Below are 26009 nucleotides of genomic sequence, written 5' to 3' on the forward strand. Positions count from 1 at the left end.
GCCGCAGTGGCTGTCATAGACTGTCATCCATTGCAAGAGAGACTAAACGCTAGTAATTGAATTATATTCTCTCCACAGGAGTGAGCCCGCCTCCCTCTTCCAGAATTCACAAAAGCACGGCGCCCGCGCTTTCGCGCACACGCATTCGCACAAGTGCTTTCACAAAGTGTTTTCGGCCGCCTTCTTGCTGTCTAGCGGTTGCGAGGGAGTAGTAGGCTGACTCTACCAAACTCACGTACCTGCCCGCTACCTAATCCCCTATTGCATTCCAGGTTCTGTTTTATATATTAATTGCGAGATGCGCGCCAAGAAATTTACTTTAAAAACCGGCATGCCGCTTGTCATTCCACCATGACTACTCTATGAAGGACAACAAAAAATGGTGGCAGTGAGTGTCTAATTTACGAGCAAAAAATGTATCTTCCGCAGCGAGACACGCAGGCCTTATGCCACGTCGCTCGAAATCAATCACTTCTGACATTCGTTTGTTTTATGCCAATGAGTCCATTGGAAAAAATATAGCTAATATTGAAACTCGATCTGATAAAGATCCTGTCCCAGGGGACTCGTGCATCCTCCCTCATAATATGGCTACTATAAATCCGTCAATAGTTGATACATCGAGTGACTTAACTTTGAGCAAAGATGACTCGCAGCCAACTGTTTTAGTCAATCCGGGGGTGGCAGTATTGTCAGGAGAAGTCACAGACACCACACTGGTCTCTGCTTGCCTAGCAGGAGAATTACATCCTAATAGTGTAGTACCGCTACCTGCATGGGACAGCCCTCCCAATGTAATGGAGCTAGTTCGCTGTTCAGTGGCAGCCCAAAAGAGAATGCGGCAAGCCTATGAACAACTGACACTGGCGGGGGAAGTCGACTAGGATGCACTGGATTTCATGGATTTGTCCAATAAATCCAGTCCACACTCCCAAGACATTCTATATATTTGCTCTAATTCTGGGGATTTGATTCAACTACAGGAAGATAACTGTAATAATAATGTTTCCACACATCATGAACATATATCACCTATTGGGACATCACTACATAAAGACACGTTAAAAGAATGTATACCATCGGAGATACAAGATAACTTTGTGAATGAGTCCCTTTCATTCATTGCTCCAACTCCGAGACAAACTAGATTTCAAGAAGCAACACAGGACTCTGAATTTTCCATACACAAAGGTCAACCAACACGCTTTTCATTTTCTGAAGCTCCCGCTCTTAACACATTGGGAGCTATGAATACAGCTTTATTAGCTATAGCAAAATTATATGAACTAATGGAGAACAAAATGAGTGGGCAAACTTCAATGCTAGAACTGCTCATTAATAAAGTGAGTGACATTGAGATCCTTCTCAAACCTAGTATAACACCTGCCTCACCGCCACCCAAGGATTACCCTGACGAGCAGGATCCACCTAGGAAAAAGGGGGTCCCTCAAGATGATGGTAGTTCTGGACGGCAGGGAGGTCCCATTTTTCAGACTGGCGAGGGAGTGGAGAACCAGGTGTCTTTATCTCCATGTGTTGATATCATCTCTAGAACAGGGAATGTGCCCAAAATAATAGTTGCCACCTAGTGAACACCCAAGCATAGAATCCTCTTAACTCGAATTCATCATCTGAGTTAGTGATCACCTTCAAACCTAATATGTCTGAGCTGCCTGTGTCTGTTGGAAGCAAGCAGACAAGTCAAATAGATTCAGCAATAAAACCAGATAGTGGCCCCAAGAAATATCGGAAGTTGGCTAAAAATTTCCAGCACTCCCAGCCTAAGGGAAGGGCCAGAGGGATTGTCAAAGCAGTTAGTCGTCTTGCTAAACATCAAGTCAATCTAATTACCAAGGCTCCTAGCACGGTCATAAAGAACGCCACTTTATTGTCAATGGCATACAGACCCCTAGATGACCTAGTGGCTCTCTCTCGTGGGGTTATGCCTCATAAAGAAGCAAGAAACATCGAACAGGCATCCGAGGACTTGATGGCCAAGAAACCAGCACCGCTTATTTGCAGTACCGTAAACACTGGGGCATTATCGACAACTGTAGCCAACTCAGTGACTGCAAATTCAGTGCATTTAAGCATTGACAGGCTTAGAGAAGAAATGTGTGCTTCCATTGATTCCTATATAACACAAAGGCCCATAGAACCAGCACAAAGTCTCCTCAAATTGCAATCATAACATCAGCTCCCACACAGACAAATATACCAAATACACCAGTCATAACAAACAAAGCGTACTCAAGCTCACCATCCGTCAATTTGAAGTCTCAGGTTAGCACCTACCAGCCTGGTGACCTACTAATTCCAGCTCCAACCTCTAAAAGCATTCCTATCCCTGCTACTTTTCAGCCAGCTCCCACGTTACCAACTAGGGTGGAGAAATCCATGTCGCAAGAGCTAAGGGATATGATAAAGCTACATTACAGAATATCAATGCAGAACGCAAGGAGAAGACTGAACTCATCGCCTAGCTTTCCCTGATGTGACCACGTTGCTAAAGGGTCCTCCTTGACAAGCTCAAGGTCATAGACAAGTACAAGGAACTGTCACAGTTCCCTTCATTTTGGCAAATCACCCACAGATGACCACTAAGAAGTCTTTTAAAAATAATCAGACAGATAGTGTGAATACTAATGGATACAAAAACTATCATTGCCTATTGTTGAAATGTCGAGACCTACCAGGTGCTCAGTATGTATTAAATGGAGAACTCATGAGGGGACGCTGTTGTGCGCCGAACAAGATGGCCGCCTAGTCCGTGAGCTCCGTGGCATGCAAGATCCTGAAACAACAAATCCTGTGGAAAACGAGTTCTGTCAAACACCCAGTGTGCACAAAACGTTGGCTGAACAACTAAGGACCATAGAGCACAAATTCCAGGCGAAATCAGATCCCAGAAGCCAGAGAGGATCGACTGCACTGCTGCACCCCCTCCACCCATGGCTGAGCGGCAAATAGTACCCGTTGGAATCCCCCAGCACCGGAGTAGAGTACGAGCGCGTTCAGCCGGCTGCCGACAACACGGGGACGGCATAGCCCAGCATCACCCGATACTTGCGACCTGGAGACCGTTGAGTGAAGATTGCTGCTGCACAAACGGAGGCCTGACCCCCCCCCCACCCTGTCCCTCGCCCCACCGCAGGAACGCGGTGCCTCCCGGAGGGCTGTGGTGGGCTGGGCCAGTTCGCCAGGGGTGGCCAGCAGATCCGGGCGTCCACCCTCAAAAGCCCTGCCGGCCCGCTGCTGAGAACAGCAATCCGGGTGACAGCGGGGGCGGTGCCCCATCCCCTGACTGCCAGAGTCACTAAGGCGCAACAACAGGAGTGGAGGAGAGGGGAGCACCTGACTGGAGCGTGGCTCCCCTCCGCCCCCCCTGCTGCACTATCTGTCATATGAGGACGGCTGGGGGCAGAAGAGACACACCCCCCCCCCATCAGACCACTCACCGGGAATACTCCGGGGCAACTGAGCTGCTGATCTCCACTACAAAAGCTCATTTCCTTCCTGCTGGGCAAGATGCACCCCGTCACTGTAGCCGTTGAAACACGCACAGCGACCTAAACCCCAGAGCCCATATCTGACGTTCAATAACCACCCTCCCCCCCCCCCCACACGAGGTACGGGGGAACAAAAGACCAGCGCACAGGCATGATAGGAGGATACAAAAACAAGAAGCGGGGGCCCATGGACTCATTCGCTAATACTTCCACACTGGACCCCGACCCAGATCCAGCACCCATCCCTAAGGGTTCCGTAGCGGACCCTTCTGAACAAAATATGGGCCCATACATGACAGCAATGGAGAGAGGGTTCGCAGCAATCAACACTAAACTGGATGACATTGGGGAAAACGTCACCTCTATCCGGGCTGACATCAAGAAGGTCAATGTCAGAGTGGCCGAGGCAGAAGAAAGGGTGTCCACCCTGGAAGACTCATCGGCCACACTGGACAAGACTATAGGTCAAATCCAAAAGGACGTCAAACCCTACAGCACAAGTGTGAAGAACTAGAATCCCGATCACGACGCAATAACATAAGGGTGGTCGGGGTGGCAGAAAGCAAAATCAACACCTCCATGGAGCGCTTTCTCGAAGAGATACTTCATACCCTATTCCCTGAAGCGCAGTTTTCGAAACAATTCCTAATTGAAAGGGCACACAGAACACACCCCTCCACCCAAACCAGGAGCGCCGCCCCGAACGATCATTGCAAGACTACTTAATTACCGAGATCGGGATCTTATCCTGCGACTGTCCCGTGAGCATGCCCCCTTGTCCTACGACTCAAGTCGCATTCACATCTATCCTGACTTTTCAAACGGGGTCCAGACGGCCAGACGCTCCTTTTGACAAAGTGAAAAAAGCGCTAAGGGAAAGGAAAATAATGTATACAATGTTATTTCCAGCCAAGCTACGCATACAACAGGCTGACAGGACACACTTCTTCGAGACACCAGAGTATGCCATGTTATATATAGAACAACACTTCACGGCAGTGCAGAACTGAATTTAGAAACCCAAGCGGAAATGTCTGCAAAGTTGAAAAATAGACAAGAAAAGAGACAGAACCACTAAGACATTATACCATTCCGATAAACAAACACAGCCACGTCTCCGGAATGGACAACTGGCCATCCAGCCTCCCCCCTCTTTTTGCAAAGTTGCAGATGGTTCAATGGGATACACTGCCCGATTGGGGGTTTGGGAAGGACGAGATCCAGGCCTGTTGCCTGGGAAGAATCAGATCTGCATTACTATATACATATACACGCACTCACAAGTGTGAACAAAGGATCAAGCTGGGGGGAAGTTACAATAGTTAAATGTTCAGTTGTAAAGTTTAAAAAGAACTGGCATCAACAGATGGGAAAGGAAACCACTATAAACCCAAGAGATATAACCCTGATGAGCAGGTTTAGCGACAGATGATGCAACAAATGAACAACGGCAATAGACTCCTGTCCTGGAACGTCAGGGGTTTGGTCAACCCAATCAAAGCCAGGAAAATCCTAGCATATGCCAACAGGCATAAGATAGACATTCTTCTACTATAGGAGACTCATGCCACCGAACGTACATCTGGCGCTCTAAGCCGCGCCTGGGGTCCACAAATATTTGCGACTGACTACTCGACGCAAGCAAGAGGGGTACTGACCGCGATCCACCGCAGAACAGGCTTCCAAGTGTCGAAAAGTAAGGTGGATACTGAAGGCAGATTTGTAATACTATGGGGAACAATCCAAGGGCAAGAAGTAATTGTAGTTTACACATACGGCCCCATCATAGACTCTCCTGAATTCTACCAGCAAATAATTTCATTAATAATGCCGACAGATGATGCAAGAGTGCTTTGGGTAGGCGATTTCAACACCATGCTCGACCTCTCACTTGACAGGTCATCAACAGCTCAGAGGGCAGATTCAAGGGCAGCAACAACCATCAAACAAGCCATGACAATGCTACCTCTTTCGGGTGCATGGAGAGAACTGCACCCACTTACCAGAGAGTATACGTTTCACTCACATGTTCATGGATCGAGTTCCCGCATTGATTACTGGCTTTGTTCTACTGACATTATCCCTGACACAAAGGAATGCACACTATTGCCCCGAACCTTATGAGACCATTCCCCGATTGTCTTGCAGATTCAGGTAGCGGTACCCATACCAACTCATCGCACGTGGAGAATGCCCCTCCCCCCCTACCTCCTACGAGACGAATCTTTACATAAACAGCTGAGGATCGAGTTGACCGAGTTCTTTGAGCACAACCGGGACTCCGTCAGCTCACAATCCACGATCTGGGAGGCCTTCAAAGTGTGGCTAAGGGGACACCTGATCTCCAAAGTTCACAGCATGCTGAAAGGAATACACATGCAGCTGTCACGGACTGACGAATGCATCAAAAAAGCGGAGGAGTCATAAACCACAACACCAGGACCAAGAACCCTAGCTCCGTTGCAAGATGCCCTCGCTGAGTTCGCGACATTGGCAGAACGAGAGGTCTGGTACTTGGCACAACCCACCAAAGCCAGGAAATATGGGGAGGGAAATAAATCCGGTAAGATGCTAGCTAATCTAACAAGTCTGAATACAGACATCGACAAATTACCAGCATTACAGACCAGATGGGGGTGACCCAGGTGGATCATCAAAGAGTAAATGAAAAGTTCCTGAGGTTCTACACTGAGCTCTACACAAACTCAGACTAAGCTACAACAGAGGAGCTGCGACAATACCTGGACTCCTTCCCGCTCCCCGCACTGATCCCAGAAGACAGAACCGCCATGGACCTTCCCCTATCACTGGAAGAAATAGTACAAGCAATTAAGGACCTTAGGGCGGGCAAGGCGCCTGGTTCAGATGCCATACCTGCGGACCTCTACAATAATACCCTCACTGAAGAGCTAGCTCCAAGGCTGCTAGAGGTGTGGGAGGAGGCCATGGAAACGGGATCTCTCCCGCCCTCAATGAGAGAAGCTATCATCACAGTCCTACTGAAACCACTCAAACCCCCTCAAGATCCATCCTCATACAGGTCATTACCCCTAATCAATGTGGACACCAAAATCTTCGCCAAAGCCATTGCAAACAGATTGAACCCACATATGTCCAAATTAGTACACCTGGACCAGACCGGCTTTATACCAGCTAGATCCACCGCTCTCAACCTGCGGCGATTCTTCGCCATTGCCTCCCAGGTGGATCCTCAGGCCAAAACAGTGGCGGTTACCCTGGATGCGGAGAAGGCATTCCACTCAATATCCTGGAAGTTCATGTATGCTATGCGACAAAAGATGGAGCTCGGAAATGGCTTTCTCCATAGTATAGGGGTGCTGTACTGTAATCCTACCTCTAGAGTGAGGACCAATAAGACGATATCACCAAGCTTTAATCTACAAAGGGGCACCAGACAAGGTTTTCCACTCTCCCCTCTAATTTTCGCATTAACAATTGCAGGAACGGCAGCATACCTACGTTTCAGACACACCTGGAGAGGGATCCGGATCATGGGGGACCCCCAGTTCATATCGCTTTATGCGGATCATACAAATCTGTATCTTGGAAACCCTGGCACTAATCTGCCACCCATAATGAAAGACATTGAGACCTTCACCAAATACTCTGGATACAGGATAAACCAGGCTAAGTCAGAAATAATACCATTATCCAGTTCTACAACCTGAACCGCGACCATGGAGGGCTTCCGTTGGTCCCCCACCGACGCACGATATCTGGGCATTATAATGGTGACAGACAAGCGCACCCTCTACGACAATAACTACGCCCCGTTCCTGGTGCAACTCGAAATCAAACTGAAAACATGGGTTAAACTGCCGCTGTCCCTATACGGCCGCATATCCCTCCTTAAAATGGTGATAGTACTGAAACTGTTATACCTCTTCAGTGGCATCCCAATATGGCCAGGAGGTACATTTTTTGATACGCTACAGAAAATGGTCTCTAACTTTGTCTGGGGAGGAGGCGCGATCAGACTCAGCTGGCCAAAGCTATGTGAGAACTACGACATGGGGTGGGGGGGCTAGCGGCTCCCGACTTTCTCCTCTATAATCTGCACAGGCATACTTTGCCAAATACTGGAACAATACAGCAGAGCAATTTGCACATATACAAGGAGTTTACATCATCCCCCCCTAAACCTGAAGAGCATGATATTCGCCAGGGTCCCGGAGGAGAGGGTACTGGCAGACCCGCTAGCCTCAACAGTACGGGCATGGACATGGATACTCAAGAGTGGGTTGTGATGTACCGTACTGGCCACACCTACCACTATGGCACTATCCTGCACTTGAACCCACAGCGGGCCACACCATACAAAGGAGATGGGACCCAGATAAGAAGGCAAAAATCTGGGATCTCTTCCCTGAAGGAAGATTCCTCACTGCTGCCGAAATCCAAAACAGAATGGGCTCCGGCCTGTTCACAATCCTGCAATACCAACGCCTGAAAGCGGCCTGCATAAAGACATGGCCATCCTTCCCAATGGCTCCTCCCACACATACATTCTTAGCCGATATCCTGACAGAAGACGGTTTTACCAGCAATGTCTCCACAATATATCAAATGGTGCAACGCAAAACCCCATCCAAGAATAAGTTGAAAGAAAAATGGGAAAGAGATCTGAATGATGATTGACGAACAAAAATGGGTAAACTACTGTAGATATACCAAAGACACTTCTCTGAGTGTTAACTTCAGACTCATTCAGCTAAAAAATACTAAATCACCTGCACATTACCCCAAGTAAGATCGCCAAATTCGATCATTCTAAACAAGCTACATGTCCCAAGTGCGGAGAGTTAGCCGCCAACTCAATTCACATGTACCGGAAATGCCCCCCGATCAAGCGATTCTGGGATGAGATAGCGGAAACCATGAGCGACATACTGAACATGAACATCCCGGCCACGCCGCAGAAGTATACTGGGAGATATCAGGAAGGCCTCTATAAAAACTCGCAGACTATTTGCAGTGGGAGGAGCTGTGGCCAAGCGCAATATCCTCAGGAAATGGAAATCCAAATCCCCTCCCACTCATGGCAACTGGCTCCGAGACATTGTAAATGTACAAGAAAACAAAGAAACCTATATCCGAGACATCCAAACCACCTCCAGACCAAAAGACGTTTAGGGTCCCCTCAGGGAGTACTTATGAAGCGTAGAAGACCAATACGATGAATGAACTGCCTAGACTATAAAAGGAAAATACGCCGGACCCATATCCCCTTTACCCCCCCAAAGCAATCTTAACAAATGCACTGTATGATGATTTATGTCTAACCAAATTAAATGTGATATGAACATCTAATGTCATATATGATGATCCCTGTACTGTAAGATGCCAGCAATAAATAAAGTTTAAAAACATAAAATAGAGCAAGCATATTGAACATCTGTGCTGAAATCCCACTATTAAAGAACCTGATAACATCAGATATTGATCTAGTGGAATTCAGTAACAATCTCAATTTAGAAGAGGCAAGGATTTATGTTCGATCAGGACTGGTCGCCAACTGTGTCTAGCCAAAGGATCGAAAATAAAGGATCAAATGCCCTTTTGTTCGAATACAAAAGGTCCGAAAAAAAGTGTTGAATGTTTTTTATTTATTTATATATTTAAGTGTAGTAGGCATAAAAAGTGTTTTATAAAAAGAAAACGGGGGTTGGGAGGAACCCCCCCATTAAAGATTTTTTTAAAAAAATGTTGACCCTTTTTTCGGTCCTTTTTTGGAGTCGAAAAAAAGGCATTCAAGCCTTTTGTTTTCGATCCTTTGACCTACAACCGTCGCCAACATACTATGGCAAGCAAGAATGGACGGATTTAATTTGGGCTTCATTCTAACTCAAAATAATCAACCCCTTGCACTGCAAGTTGAAAGGCCAGTGGTGAAAATCTATAAGCCCACTCAGAGTAGGAATGGAACAAGTCCACTATTATACAAGCCAATCCCTAGAAACACAAACCTATGGGGGTAGATCATAACAATCTGTGATCAATGAAAATGTAAGCATAATCTCTTGGAATACAAGAGGTCACAGGCACATTATTAACTCTTGGGAGTATGAACTGGGGACTCATGGCATTATTGTACTCCAGGAAACTTGGCTTATGAGAGCTCCAGTATGGGACTCTCATACAATTATTACACCTGCCACCAGACAATTACTAGGGGGCCCAAAAGGTGGTCTTTTAATAGCAGTAAAAAAGCCTCAGGAATAACTTGTTTCGTGTCCCTCTCCATTACTATGCTTTCAAATAGTGAAGTTATCTAAAGGTACCACAACAATTGCCATTGTTAATATCTATTGGAGCAAGCAGTCAGTGGTAGCAGAATTGTTTTCTGAAACCCTGCTTTTCATCCTAGACACACTTCTTTTAGACTCCAAGATTTCACATACCTTCATCATGGGGGATCTAAATTTACATCTGCTCACTGATGTTAATTCAGAATTTACACATGACGAGTTGATCTGGTCCTCAATAATGAAAGAAAGGGGTTTTGTGATATTGAACAGTGCAATAGAGGGTGATGTCCCATCCCAATATACATGGAGCAGAGGTCGCCACCAATCCATTTTGGATTGCATATTTGCAAATAGCAGTTTTTTGAAACGTGTGATGTCACTAAAAGTAATACCATCTGACCTAAGTGACCATAATATATTACAACTTTCCTGCATGATTCCGTTGAATCCTCAGACCATTCAACAAGTTGATCATTGGAGAAATGTAATAGTAAATAATGGTGGTTATCGTTTGCGTTGGAATCAAACCAAGCTTACTCAATTTAGGACTAACATTGGCAAGGCCTTCGAGTCTCCCCTTGTGAATGGCTCAGAGTGCTACGTGAAATTAATGCAGATTTTTAAAGATTGTAAATGACCAGATCTAAGTATTAAGATTGAACACTGTCACGTATTTGAGCTAGAACATCGAAAGGCACAGCTAAGGAGTGACCTTCGCCATTTGAATCGTCAGTCAAATATAGACAAAGGATTGGCCAAAAAACAGCTAAAGGGAGCATATAAGGCCTGGTTGAAAGACTGCAGATTTCTTCGGTATCACTATGATAGCGAATTGATGCTTACGCAGATCTTAAGTAAATCTCCCTGTGGTATCTGGGCCTGTCTGAACAATGCCACCTCCAAGAGTCGAGGTGCGGCGCAAATTAATGCGATAACAAAAGTTGTGTGGCAAAAATATTTTAGAGATTTATATTGCTCCCCTTTTGGTGAATTTGAGTCGAGTATATCAGTTCAAAACATGACTCACTAATTTCAGATAGAAATGGAAGATATTATATATTGTATTAATAACCTGTGAACCTAATGAACTGTCGGAAGTGGCCGTCTGAGAGATTGTGAGAGAGTATGGTGTGGCTTGACAGTCCTTGTTTCTGTTTGTGCTGAGAGGTCCTTTCCTCTAGTCCTCCCGCACCTTCGGTCCTCCATTCTACCCTGTGAGCGGTGTGTCGCGAACCGCGTGTGTACTGCGCAGGGCCGGGTTGTTTTGATCCTGTGGTGCTGCAGCAATTTGGCCCTGCCTAGCTCGGCTTGGTATCCGCTTGGTGCCTGTGACCCGAGACCCTCCACGGCCGCTAAGAGATACGGCCGCTAAGGGGTTCGGGTATAGATGGTGGAGAGGACAACGAAGATTACGCGGTGAGAGAGAGCGTTGGTAGTGCGGAGAAAGAGTTGACAGAGTTAAAACTTAGCAAAATTGAATATATGTTATGATGGAATTCTTTTCATCATTATTATAACTTTTAATTCGAATATACATTTTAGCACAACATATTACATATCCATACTTTTATCCTTAAGAGTGCTAGACAGTGTTTGGAAGATTGTGGAGTCTGTTAGTGCTTAACGTGGTTTGTGAGTCGTGAGTACTCCCCCCACCCCCCTTTGCTGGACTTTTTTTAATATATATATACAGAATTGTTTTATATAATTACATAATTATTTGACTCAACCTTACCTACCATTTTTTAAATAAATTGGTGTTAGTCTATCCCTGCTGCCTTTGTGATTTTCTGCACTCGGCGGCCTTTGATTTTATATCGATTGGTCTTTTCCTTCTTTCACTATGCCTGGAAAAGCACAGGGGAGGAGCAAACATAACTTACGAAAAAACAAACCTTATGGGAAAACATCTAAATCCAATACCGTTTCACAGTGCAGTGAGTCGCCGATGAGCGGAGACAAAGCTGAGAGAAATAATGGACCTAGGAAATCAACTATACTACCTGGAAGATCGCCTATTCAAATTACAGATTTTTTTAAACCTGATAATGCCATGAATGTTAAACTGTCAAACGACTGCCCAGGTACACGTTAAGGCTGGTTCAGGTAACTTGAGTGTAGCATCCGTTCCATCATTCGGGCCAATAGACAATAACTCTTTGTTGGATTTGTGTTATCGTCTATGTGGATCCAATCAACGTGCCACTGAGCAAAGTAATAGTAATTTGAGTCAAGTGGCATGTGATAGTAATAATGGTGGTATTGGGAACGAACAGAGTATACAACAAGAAACTGACAGACTATCCAGTACCCCCTCCTTTTTTCCTCCTACTAACATACCTGAAACATTACCCAATTCAGGAAATGAAGAGGTAGCAAACAATATGCTGAATCATGAAGGGTCTGCAAGAGAAATCAGTGAATCTGACATTATAAATGCCCCTACGATTAGCATTTCTACTCCATCGTTTAATCTGTTGAATTTTGCCCTTAAAATCCTGATTAAATTATGCGATAACATCTACTCCCAGAATCGGATGCACAGTCAATATTTAAATATCCTTATGAAAAATGAGAAGTCAATGCATCAGGCTATAGTCATCGACAACGAAGTTCAGGATGTAATTGAAATCGATGAAATTAGAAACTCTGTAGTGATTGTCGACCCTGTAATAGGCTCGAATTGCCCGGATGAAAGACTTGTTGTAACAGTCTTCAAAAAAAGCCTAGGAAAAAACAACTGAATGGAACCAAAAAGGCTAAAAATATCAAAGAAGATGAGATTGTACCCTGTTATCCCCTTAATTCTACTACGACCTCTTGTAAAGATCAGAAAACTAATAAGAGGCGTGCCTGAAAGCGGGCAAATCGGAAAAGAAGACAACAGGAAATTAAAACTGGGATGTTAACAAGCTGGCTACTCCAAAATTATAAGGTAGATGGAGGGGGGGGAGAATTACCATTGAAAGATGAAAGTTCTGATTCAGAAAGTGAACTGCAAGGGTCATCAATCAGTTCTGTGACTACGCATTAAGTGCTGAAAAAAGGGTGAAGGTCTGTGTGGAGAATAAGTATGCCCCGCTAGGAGACGAGGATAAAGAACGTGACCCACTGATTGTTATAATAAGTGAAAAAATAGATAGAAGAACAAAAAATCTCATCAACAGACCTTTCTTACTAACTCTATTTGCTAAAATCCCTGAATTAAGAATGTTTAAATAATGTGATTTTGAATTTGTTGAACCAATTAGAAGGCAGTTTGGGGCAATATCTAGAGTGCATTGTGTTCTGCCTGCAACAGCTAAAGTAATAAGAGCCCAGGCTGAATCTCTTGACTTCCTTGGTTATGATTTGGATTTAGAGATTGCTGATGAAGATCAGCGGTATGTATGTCAAGGGTGTAATCCTGGGAAGTCGGAAGAACAGAAAAAAAATACTGCCCCCAAAGGGGAATCCGACAATCAAGCTGGAATACGTTGGTTGCAACAACTTGTAGATATGATGAAAAAATCCTATCCATGAGTATGCAAGATTGTGTTGTGGAATACTAGAGGACATACTCATTTTATTAGTCCAGGGCACTCATTGAATAGTATTCTTAAACATCAAATATTTCTCTTACAGGAGACTTGGCTGTTGAATGAGTTTTTGATAGATACTCATGTCCTCTTCCATAATCTTGCGAAAAAGGGAATTAAGGGAAGGCCATTTGGTGGTTTAATTACTGGTGTCAGCCATGAATTTGACTCTGAACTCCTTATGCCCGCAGAAACAAATGATAATGTCCTTGCAGTTGTCATTGGTCTGAAACAAAAATCCTGTGTTGGTAAGATTGATCATTAATGTTTGACCTCCCAGGTGGGAGTAAAACCATGGCCATTTTCGATGCAATCGATGAACTTATTACTAGTTGGCTATCTGATGCTACCAATTCAATTATATTGAGAGGAGGAGACATGAACACACAATGTGGAACAATGGTTATGAAAGCCACATTTCTCAATTTGGCTGCTAACAATAAGTCAATGTGTCCTAAAACCAATGCTCAAGGGAGAATATGGAATAGATACATGAGTGGATGGGGATTTAGTTTCCTCAATGGTAGAACAGCCGGGGATACCCCAGGGAAATGCACATGGTCATGTGGTAAGAAGTCCTCCACGATTGATTACATATGGGGTAATACTGAAATGCTTAACTCCGTGATGGACTTTGAAATAGTGGAGAACAAACACAGTGACCATGCAATGTTGTGTGCTAAACTGGAATTAGGCATGCATACCAAGTTACCAACGAGTGCCACTGGTAATATTTACACCAAATATAAAGGTACAAATATTAATTGGAATATAAATGTAAGATAATGTCACACAATTTACATGGCCTTTTCAAGTTGGTATATAAACATGCGTACTCCCTTGGTGGCAATGAGATTGAGCGCATGATTAAAATCATTACGGGTGACGTTGGCTCTGTGAAGGGAAGTCCGAAAACTAATATTGGAAATAGGCCCAATCGATCTTTTGATGGGGAGCTGTTGGTGGTTAAACATAAATACCCACGCTCGCTTCGTCTCTTGAGTAAATCCAATATCTGATCCGTCGAGTTCAGTAACGAGAAAAAGCGCTTGAAAAATGGGTTCACCAATTGGTGTAAACGTAGAAAATGGTCTAAATTAAACACCAAATGGCAGACCATGTATAATACTCTTCAACGGAATGAATCCAGTGCAGTTTGGAAAATCTTGAACAATGTAAGAAATGTGAACAAAGCTTGTATTCTGAACTCGATAGGAGAGAAAATGTGTACTACCCACATTGATAATACCATGTATGAGAAATTAGATAAGAACTTCCCAAGACCTTACTGTACAGTATGGCCTCTCTCTTTTTCCATCAAAATGATGGAGTCCATTATTATAAAAATGAATAAATCCCAAGCCCCTGGACCCAGTGGTCTCGCCACTGTAGTATTGAAAGTTGACCCGGTGATATGGAGCAATGTATTGTTCAGGCTGTTTACTAGTATCTGTAGAGATCGCTGTAAACAGATTCATGGAAGAACGCCATTCTTATTCTGGGGTTTAAAGCGGGCAATCGATCCTTACCTGAAAATTACCGGTTGTTATCGATTTTAGACTCCACTGGGAACGTTTTTTCACCTATTGTTTTAGAACACTTGAATGCCTGGGTTCATACCAACCACCTACTTCACCCTTTTCAAACTGGGTTCCGACGTGGCACTAGTACCACCCATAATAGTTGTGTCCTTGATGCCATAACCTCCAATGCCAAATTAAGCAATGGGCCGTCTGTTTATGTAACCTTTGTTGATTTTAGGTCAGCGTTTGATAGTGTTGATCGAGCCAAACTGTGGGAAATTTTGTTGAATCTTGCTTGCCCCAGTTGGCTTGTTGATATATTATTTAATCTTCATGAAAACAACACTGTGCAAATTCGTTTTGATAATGAGGGCAGCCTGACACAGCCGATTAATTTGAATAGAGGTGTCAAACAGGGCTGTTTACTGGCTGCCCTCTTATTCAATCTTTATCTAGCTGACCTCATCAGACGCCTTGCTGCTAAAGCCAAATGCCCTGCTAAATTTGAAAAAGCGTTGATATCTGCTATGCTTTATGCAGATGATTTGGTGGTAATTGATCACTCCATAGCTGGTATGAAGGAGATGTTGGAAGAACTTGGCTGTTTTGTAAAAGAACATGGCCTAACAATTAATTTGCAAAAAACCAAGGCCATGTTGTTCTCCCATAAAAAGGTTAACAGAGTAAAATTGGAAGTTTCGTGGGGTAATGTAGAATATACCGAGGTATACAAATATCTCAGTGTCTTCTTTAACTGTAAAATTGGATACAGGTATCTCATTGAGAACAAAATTCGGAGGGCCAAGCAAATTACTATGATGGTGCATAAGTTTGTGAAGAAATATGCTGGCTATTCATTAAAAGGTATACTTACATTATATCGTCAATGGTTCACCCCAGTTTTGGTTTATGGGTTAGCCATCACTATTTCTGACCTTTCTTTTCTTGACAGGATTGAAGGCCTATTTTGGCGTACCATTTTGGGGGTACCCCGATCGTGTCCCATCCAATACATTAGGGTGGAACTCGGCTTACAGTCCTTGAGATTTACTGTGAGACAACAATGTGGTCTCCTCATTCTGAAAGCAATGTGCCACCCTGAGAGTGAACTGCTACATATTATTGGAACCAAAGCAGCAAAAATAGACGTTCCTATTTTTAGGAGCAAATATTTAACTTGCTGTTGTATTACAGTGGGTGGCTAAAACAAACCAATGTGTTTTTTTTCCTGTTATTAAGAAAGCGTTTAAAGCTAAAGCAAAGAGAATTGATTGGGAAATGAATTTTACTCATATGTATGAATTGAAACATTTTAAACATATTGAATGGATTGTACATCATTAGTACCCGGCGAGAGACAATCGGAATGCAACAAGCATTCTGATTGGCTCTCGCCGGGACACTACCCGGCCGAGAAACCTTCGATTCTCGGCCGGGATTCCAGCCGTCTTGTCCTCGGCGGGGGTGTGGCAGCCCCTCAGCCAATGAGGAGGCTCGAAGCGGGGCCATCCCTGCTCCGAGCCTCCCCATGACTGAGAGACTGCCTTCGCCCCCCGCCTGGGACTCGGGTAAGCTTTTCTTTTTCCTTCCTTCCCTCACTCCCTCCTCCCTACCCCACTTACCTTTTTGCTCCTGCGTCCCCGCTGGGCAACGATAGCAGGCTCCAGCTGTGTGGAGACTCGGAGCGGGCCATCCCCGCTCCGTGCCGCCACGCGGCTGGAGGCTTCCATCGTCCCCCAGCGGGGACGCAGGTACGTTTTTTTTTTTTCTTCCCCTCCCTCCCTTCCACCCTCCCAACCCCACTTACCTTCTGCTTCTTTTTTTTCTTTTTTTTTTTTTCGGGAGCAGACGCGCTGGGAACACTTGTGTTCCCATCGCGTCTGCTCACGATGGCTGCCATGGAAAGGGAAAACAGACTCTGTTTTCCCTTTCCCGGTGGCCATTTTTTTTCATTTTTTTTTTTCTGTTTCGAAACGCGGCGAAACAGAAACTAAAATGCCATTAACACCCCGGTCTAACGGGCCGGGGTGCTAATGGCAATAAGACTCTCGGCGGCGGGCCAATACTACCCACGGTAATGCCCCCAGGGCTTTGTTAACTACGCCCCGGGGGCATTACCTGGGGGCAGGTCTTATTGCCACAGTATTTTATGCCTCAAAGATACTTAATACGTAGTCCTGACATTCTGGTACGGAATTTTAGATTATTAATGCGCACCAATCAACTTCCGGTGAAGTCTACTTTTGGCTCTCAATGGAAGATTCTTGAAAAAGAAAGATATTGTCGAATGTGTCTGGACGTAGAAGAATCCGAAACTGTTAGAAAGACGCAATTATTACATGCTGTATTATGGCCGTTTTGGCCATAACATGAATTATATACAGTCGGAGGAATTCTGGAGATGGTGCCTGAATGTGCAATCTGAAGCAGTCTATATAGCATTATATAGAGTATGGAAAACACTTCCGCCCAGAAATAATGAAAATGCTAATGACAAATTGGTGACGACATGTAATAATGATTTACGGTAATACCAATATTGTAACCTATTTGTATTTATGCACTGTAATTTTGCACTGTAGTATGAATGAGTGAGTATCTAGTATTTATTCTGTTTCCATTTTTCTATTATTGTATAACTAGCTAATATGTGATTGGTATGAATGTATGTAAAGTTGTAAAGTTTTTTGAACTGAAAACAACTTAATAAATAAATAAAATGAATAACCTGAGCTGTTCTAGATCGCTGGGGCCTGATGGGTTGCATAATGGTATGCTGATTTATTATCCACAAGAATGGCCAGATATATTACATCAAATTCTCAAGCTTACATTTATGATGGGCCATGTCCTCAAATCATGGAAACAGTCCTTAATTGTTCCAATTTTTAAAAAAGGTAACAGGGCCGACCCAAAGTCCTATCGACCCATCGCATTATTAGATTGCCTTGGCAAAATATTTGCACATTTAGTCCTAAAACAATTTAATGCATGATTGGACGCAAATAATTATCGCTATCCCTTCAAACGGGATTCATACCGGGCCTTGGAACAGGAGTAAATATTATTACATTAAATAGCATCCTTTGCCAGTCACAGCAACGTCGCCAACCACTATATACTGCATTTATAGATTTTCGGATGGCATTTAATGCTATACCATGGAAACTGTTATATAAAAAATGAATGGACAAAGGATGCCGATGGTATATCTTAAAATGATGATTGATCTATACTCAGATACCTCTATCCAGGTTAAATTATCTACTGATAGCTTATTAACAGATCCAATCCACACTGCTCGTGGCTTAAAGCAGGATTGCCTATTGGTATCAGCCATGTTCAATTTTTTCATTGCTGATATCAATTGCTGTTTCTCTAACATTAATGCGGATCCCCCTAAAATCAATGGAGTGCAGGTGAAATTCCTTTTATATGCAGATGACATGGTTTTATTTTCTAAAACCCCGACTAGCCTAAGAGCTTTGCTTGGTGCTCTCGACAATTGCACCCAGAAAAATTGCATTTCGATTAATGTTACAAAAACCAAGGTAATACAATTTAGAAGTGTTAAACATCATAGCACCAAGCACAAATGGCCACTTGAAAAAGTATTCTTGACATCAGAGCCATCTTATATATATTTAGGCACCTTAGTATCCAATCAGCAAGGTCACGCTGCTTTAGACCTGCATATTAAACGCAAATTGCAGACAGCCACCATCCAGGCTTGTTTGATCAAAGCCAAATTTGGTAAATTCTCCATTCCTCCAATCCTTATTTATTACAAGCAAAATTGTAATTACGTATGGGTCAGCAGCGTTACCTGAGAAATTGTATGATTATTGGGAAAGATTGGAAGGAGAGCACTGGAAGCATGTTAATCTCCTAAAATCTGAACCCATATGTTTAATAAGACGAGTTGAGTTTATCACTGTATGCGATGCATAAACAGAAACTATGCTCTTTCTATCGTAAATGTATCTCGTCAGATTTAAAAAATGTCCTATTGCATCTCTTGGCAAACTATTTACTAAACTCGCCAGACACATTTCCTCTATCGCTCCAACTCCCTCAGGGTCAGTCGTTTTTCAAAGAAACGAGCTGGGGGTATATCTGTCTTCTGCTGGGGCCTCCCTCTGGAACAGCCTCCGTGCCACTCTTAAACTTGAGGAGAACCATCTGCGGTTCCCGAAGCACTTCAAGACCTTCCTCTTTTCTTCTGTTTTCGCTCCCCCTCTCCCCTGCTGATCTATTTTCTCTTGGCACCATGCACCTAGCCACCCTCTGTCCTCCGGGCCCAGGTACTGCTCACCCTGCCACCCCTTGCACTGGGGTCTGTATCTGTACCCATACTGCCCCCGCTTTTTCTTCCTGCACTTATCCGACCGACCCCGTCTGCTGCCATAAACCTAGCACTTGCAAATTGCTGGCTGAACTACCACTATTTGTTGCCTTTATTATTTGTTATTTATCTGTTTCTCTTCTGCTTCGCGCTTTCCACTTCTACCCCCCCATGCACTTACCTCCCCCCATGCACTTGCGCGTTCTCAATGTCACAGAGCCTAGTAAGATTGCTGTTTTGTACTTCCCTGTTCCCCTCCCTTGCCTTGTTGTGCTCTGGAACACTTGTGTACGAGCGCGATAGAAATAAAATATCAATATCGTGGCGAAGAAAAGCCGAGAAGATTATTATCAACACAGCCATTTCAGTGAAATTGTTAGAGAACCCGGACAAAGCCAAAACGTGTATCTGGGAATACGATTGGATTCACACGAGGCAAGCTTGTATCAAATATCAAATGTTTGTTGCTAACCCATTTGCGTTAAAACGATATGGCATAACTGAAAGCTACTTAATGCAATTCCCTAATTCACGTCAACGGGATGACTACTTACGCTTTCGCCTGAATTTGTGGCCTACTCATGAACTATTGCACTTACGTAGACTAATAACAAATAATTTGCAATGTCGGTTTTATAAATTAGTGCCTGAAACACTGAACCATCTGTGACTTAACCACAGCCATATTCTGGGAGTTATTGTATCACACCACCAGTAAAAAGGTCAGATATGAAATACTCAACTTTTTATATAGTCTGGAGTTGATGAAAAATAGGGTTTGATCACGAGCAAATTGTAAAAATGTATCAGTTACGGCATCTTCAAGAAAATGTAATTTGTGTCTATTTTGATTTGTTAATTAACATTCCCAGTTAGTTGCCAAGGAAGAAAGAAGGGAGGGCATCAATAATGAATGTATATATTTAATGATGATAATTCTTTGTCAATGATTATTGTATTTTTAATTTTGTAAGATTCATATTATGTTTTAAAATTGGACATTATGTATTAGCAAACCTATCAAGTTTTATGCTGAAGAATCAAGACTTGTCTTGATTAAAACTAATAAAAAAATAAAATGAATAACTTCTCAACACATCACCATATTTTAACAAATGAGGCTACATGTTATAAAATTGGAGCAAACCATGTTTTCTGTGCCAATTATTTTATTGAATGTATTCATGAACTGAATGTCTCCTTTGTGGTTTGTAACTTGAGGTTAGACCTTAACCTAACTGCATGGTCCCAAGACCAGAGATACTTGTTTGGTTATGCTTTACTTGGGGTTTTCTGTCTGCTCTGTGTGCTACTTTGCTCCAAGGAAAGTTTAATACATTTACTTACTCAGATGTCTAAGAATATATGCTCGATTATTCTAGTCATTACTACTTATGCAAGATGTGCATTTGCTTATATTGAAATACGTTTAAGAAGTATTTTCTGTGCCGCAAGTCTGATATTGTTTTAATGTCTCTCAGCATCTCTGGAATCAAAATGCCTAGGGTTAGGTGAATTTTTAGTTTACCCCCTCAGGTTTGGAGAAGCTGTTAAATTGCTGGCAGGATTTCCTCTACTCCATTCCTTCTGTGGATTGTGCATGGCATTTACTCACACCCCCTATCAATTTTCTTGCACTAGATGTTGCTTTCTGACATACAGAGCTACCAAGTTTCCCGTGTCTATGCTTGAGCAGCCATCCAGTCTTGTTTTGGCTTTGAATTTTGGGACTATTATTATTATTATTACAGTATTAATTGTGCGCGGACCTAGCTCTGAGAAGCAATTATAGTGGATAGAGCGTGGTGAGGTAAGCAGAGAAATAAGGGAGTTGGGAGTTAACAGAGGAGAGGGAAGGTGAGCAATTTATCAGCAAGGGCTCTACAAGTAACCAATGGAGGAAACTGTGGGAATCCAATGTGAGGTAGGGTGAGGTAGGGTGGGGAGTGGAGGGTGTTGTGGACTTGTGGTTTTCCTAAATTTTAAATGGGCTACAAAAACGACATGCCTCTGAATCCGGGGGGGGGGCAGTACTTGATCACACATGGCCATGGGAAACTTGAGGTTTTATGGCATACCAATTTAAAGCCAGCCAACTGTTCATGTTTTGTCTCCAAGTTTGAAACTTCCTGTGTCTTGATTTCTTATGTCATTTATTAAAAAAAACACTGTATTTTTCATGTACATTTTCAATTGTGTAATTGTAGCTACTGCAGTCCCAATTGAAGAGGGTGATGTTGACAACTATTCAATCCATGATGTCGTGATGCCTTTACCTGGTTTTGATGTTATCTATCCAAAGCATAAAAGTAAGTCTCAAATTTGTTTCCTTAGATTAAGTGTGTGTGTTAGATTTGAAATAAGTGCTACTGAACCCTTATCCACATGTGGAGCAAACCGATGTACTTCACAATATTTTAAAACTTGTGTGAATCCCAATAGAAAGGAAAAAACAATTAGGACACACGCACACCACTTGATTGTGATACGCACCTGTAACACCACAACTATACATTAAACCACCCTTTCTCCAGCATGGGGTCTGGCATGGTTTCACATGCTCATGAATAATCCCTGTCAGGCTGGGAATCCTCAGTAAAAGAAAAGCAGTTTCACTTTCACTTACAAAACTGTATTTCTTCCATAAACCAATCACTGTCCTCTGGGTCATACTTCCCCCAGTCAATGACAACCCTCTCCCTAAGCCCCTCCTCTGGCGGCCATCTTCAGATTTTTACTGCACGCTTCAGTGTTGGGAGTCCTCGAGTTTCTCTGCAAGCTACTTCTAGGTATCTCGTGTTTTTTTGCAGAAGAATTTTCTATTTTTGTTCCAAAATAGCCTGTGTAGTCTTCTCTCCATCTGCCGAAGTAGGGATCCGTTGTCTGTGAAGTTCAGCTCCCCTCAAGGGTGAAAATCATTGAAGTTTCCAGAACGTACTCAGGTCTTCTTCGCACCCTCCAACCATGATGGAGGAGAAGAAAGAAGGCAGATCCTCCTTCAAGCCCTGCACCAAGTGTGGGGTCTGGAATGTGTTTGTGGAGGACAAACCCCTACAATGCTTCTACTGCCTACAATGCCTCTACTGCCTGCATCCGGACCACAAGGACTGCAAGATTTTCCGTGGATTCTCCAAGAAAATGGGATGACCGCAATGAGGGCGCAGGGCCCAGTGTTCTGATCACGCCAGTTCTGCCAAGGCATGTGTCTCTGGACATCCTATTAACCCTCCACACCTTGGTGTCGGAGATCCAGAATAGGATGACACAAGCGCCTCTTCCTATAGTTCCCCATGCCCCCGATCAACCGCCTACGAAGAAAAGAAAGTGCCATCCGATGCCCCCTTTTGAGTCTCGACACAGCATACACGGACACAGGTACGGGGACGGATATGCTATAACAACATCGTCAGAGTGGGCAGCTGGTCCCTGCAGTTTAGGGCGTCCCCACCAGACGAGGTAGGATCGTTGTATCTGGGGGCCTCCACGTAGCAGCCCTGCAGATGTCCAGTAGAAACTGACATTGAAACTGAAGCTGAATCACAAAGCCAGGCCCGAAGAAGGTTGACTGCTGTTACCTTCACCGCAATCTGAAAGCCGCTGTGACGTTGAGACAGATTCGAGAGAGGACCTGGTTAGGCGCCCTCTTCTCGTGCTCCGAGGGACCAGCGAGCACCGCTAACCTTCGCCGAAGCTCCCTGGAAGTCAGACCCTCCACAGGCTGCCGACCAGATATGGGGTCTGCCGAGGAGAACAAAGATAAGCACCAGACATTCTGTCCACCGTCGGGTACCAGGGTTCGCAGCTTTGCTGTAACCGCTGGAGGCCCGTCGAAGCCGTGTTGCCCAGAAGCGGGGATCGCTTGACGCCGTGCCATCGACGACCGGAGCCGCACGCTCCATTGATTAAGACATTTGGATTCCCGGACTTGCTCATCCGCACCGCCGACCGCCTTAGCCCGCCAGAGAAGGCCAGGCCGTCGACGTGCCGTGGAGCATCCACCGGTGGGTTTCCCGCCACCCAAAGACCATAGAGATGCCGGACGACTCGATGCTCTTGCTGGCCCACAGTTCTTCACAAACTCTTTGCGGTCCTGAACTATCGACATCGAGGTGCCCCGCACACCTCTTCCTTGCAGGATGTCTTCGAACTGCCGTCGACGAGCACCACTGGGACCGATGCTGCCGCCTCGACACCGAGTTCACTTTCTTAGAAGGATCTCGACAATCCGTGGCTCCTGCTTTAAAGGGAGCCGCTCAAGAAGGATCCGTGAACGACTCGACGTCGAACTCTGCTATTCCAGGTACATTGGTGTGGTAGAAACATTGTAGAAGGAAATAAGATTAATTGAACAATATATGGACTGGGTTTGTAGTGTATCTTTATTTTTACAGGTTGCACAGGTGGGGGGATCTCCACACATAACTGTGTCTAGTGGCAGGGGCCAGTATTCTGCCAATTGTTCTAACCAACTGCTTTCCCTCCTATATCTATTGTTGGTTATCTTTATTAATTGATTTGGGACATTTAACCAGAGTACAGTTGATGCACTTTAATGAAATCTGATAATTGTGGTACCACTTAGAACTGTATATATTTGCCATTGTAGATTAACTGAACACAAAGTGAGTTATTGTGATTGTGTGTATGACCTTGAACCTTGATTATATAAAGGCTGTGTTTTAACAATACAGTGTGTGGACATTCCTTTGTGGGCGCTTGGGGCTACACTGTACTTTAGAACCAGCCTGCATCACCTCCTGAGAAGCTAGGCCTTGATTTCTCGACCATAGCTACCGAATAGAGAATCTTGGCTGGGGTCCTCTGTGCCTCTCCTCTTCCATATAGAGAGCAGGAGTACAGACATCCCCCTCCAGTCTTTACAGTCACCAAGTCTGGATGAAGGCCACGAATTTCCATCAGGAGGTCCAAACGAAAGTACTGGACATGCCTTGCGACAGGGATAACCTTTTGGGTAAGGCCTTCGACGAATACCTACCGGCCATCAAGGTGGATAGGGAGACAGCCTGTGCCGTGGGCACGCTCCAACAGCACTGCTCTTCCTTTTGTTCTTCCAGAGAAAGTCGGGCAGGTCGTCAAAAGGTTTCTCCTCCTTGTACGTCAGCCGTCCAGATCCACGACTCAGGAAGCCCACAGTGACTGTTCCCAGGCCTACGGAGGAGGAGGTCAGTGTTTTTCCAGCAAGGCAAGACGCCGAAGCAAGCCTGAACTGCCCAAGGCGTCCAGCCCCCACCAGTGCACCGCGGTGGGAGGCTGGGTGACGAGGTTTGTCAGCACATGGGAAAAGATCACCACCGAAGGATGGGTGCTGGACGCTCTCGTCCACGGACATACCCTGGAATTTCAGCACAGGTGTCCGCGGATCCTGCTGGTGACCGGTCAGGAGCAGCACGTCCCTCAGCTCTTGGAGGAAGTACGGGCCTTGCTGCGAAAAGGGGCGATAGAGTTGGTTCCCCAGCTACTACGGGGCTCCAGAGTCTACTCCAGATTCTTCTTGGTAAGAAAGAAGACGAGGGGCTGGAGGCCCATTCTAGACCTGCAATGTCTAAACAAGTACCTCAAGTCTCAAAAATTCTGGATGGTCCTGTTGCCCCACGTGCTCGGCCAACTGGACAGAGGGGATTTCTTGACGTGGCTGGACCTGGAGGACGCCTACTTCCACGTGCGCATTCACAGGAAACACCAAGTTTCTAGGCTTCGTAGTACAGGGACAGCACTACCAATTCAAGGTCCTACCCTTCAGCTTAAAGTCGCCCCCAGAGAGTTCACGAAGTGCCTGGCACCAGTGGCGGCCCATCTGCATATACCCGTACCTCGATGACTGGCTCATCCAGGCCTGCTAACAGGAGTTGGCCATCGGACACACAGAGGCGGCTGTCGAGCTGATGACAGATCTGGGATTCTCCATCAATTATCCAAAATCCTGCTTGATACCATCACAGAACGCGTTGTTCTTGGGAGCCAGGCTCGATACAGTGCCTTGCCTACCATCGCCCTCAGAAGAGAAGGTAGCACCATTCAGGGGAAGGTGCAGCGGCTGTTGCTGATGAAGTCTGCCACAGTGCGGACCATCAAGTCATTGTTTGGGATGATGCCGTCCTGCATCTACCTCATCCGGCTCTGTAGGTTACAGATGCAACTTCTTCAGGAGTTCCTGGATGCTCGCTGGGTGCAGGTGTCCAGAAACTTTGCTGACAAGATCACTTAGGACAAGTTCTGTTGGGCGGTAAGGTTGTGGGACGTCTGCTCCAACATCGCCTGTGGCACGGGTTTTCAGGACCCTCCATTCCAGGAGACTGTCACGACGGACGCTTCCCGGACGTCTTCACGCCAGAGGCCTGTGGCTGCCAGAGGAGAAGGATCACCATATCAACCTCCCTGGAGCTGTGTGCAGTGTTCTGGGCCCTTAAGTTTTTACTCCCGTCTTTGAAGGGCAAAGGGGTGAGGATCTTCACGGACAACACCACCACAATGTTCTACATCAGGAAACAAGGGGGCACTCGCTCCCTGGACCTCTCCAAGGAAGCACAATAACTGTGGCACTGGGCCATCGGACAAGAAATGTTCCTCGTTCCCCTTCACCTAGCGGGAGTCGAACACCATCACACACTCCCTCAGCAGGGAGTTGCTCTCCTGCCACGAGTGGGAACTTTGGCAGGACCAAGTGCACCACATCTTCACCAAGTGGGGCAGGCCCCAGATCAACCTGTTTGCGATGGCAGTGAACTCCAAATGCCAGATGTTCTCCAGCAGATTCCATAAACCGA

The 26009-nt window shown here is 44.8% G+C and overlaps 1 protein-coding gene across 2 annotated transcripts in view; it reads left to right on the forward strand.

The window, feature by feature from the left end:
• Positions 1-26009, forward strand: part of PUS7 (pseudouridine synthase 7) — a 1198018-nt gene that overhangs the window by 965252 nt on the left and 206757 nt on the right. For both annotated transcript variants that reach the window (XM_069629126.1, XM_069629125.1), the window contains one exon: positions 21432-21533. In XM_069629126.1, the coding sequence (XP_069485227.1) occupies positions 21432-21533 (102 nt within the window). The remainder of the gene's footprint in view (positions 1-21431; positions 21534-26009) is intronic.

Source organism: Ambystoma mexicanum, chromosome 12 (genome assembly GCF_040938575.1).
Source record: "Ambystoma mexicanum isolate Mex_15411 chromosome 12, UKY_AmexF1_1, whole genome shotgun sequence".
NCBI classification, from domain to species: domain Eukaryota; kingdom Metazoa; phylum Chordata; class Amphibia; order Caudata; family Ambystomatidae; genus Ambystoma; species Ambystoma mexicanum.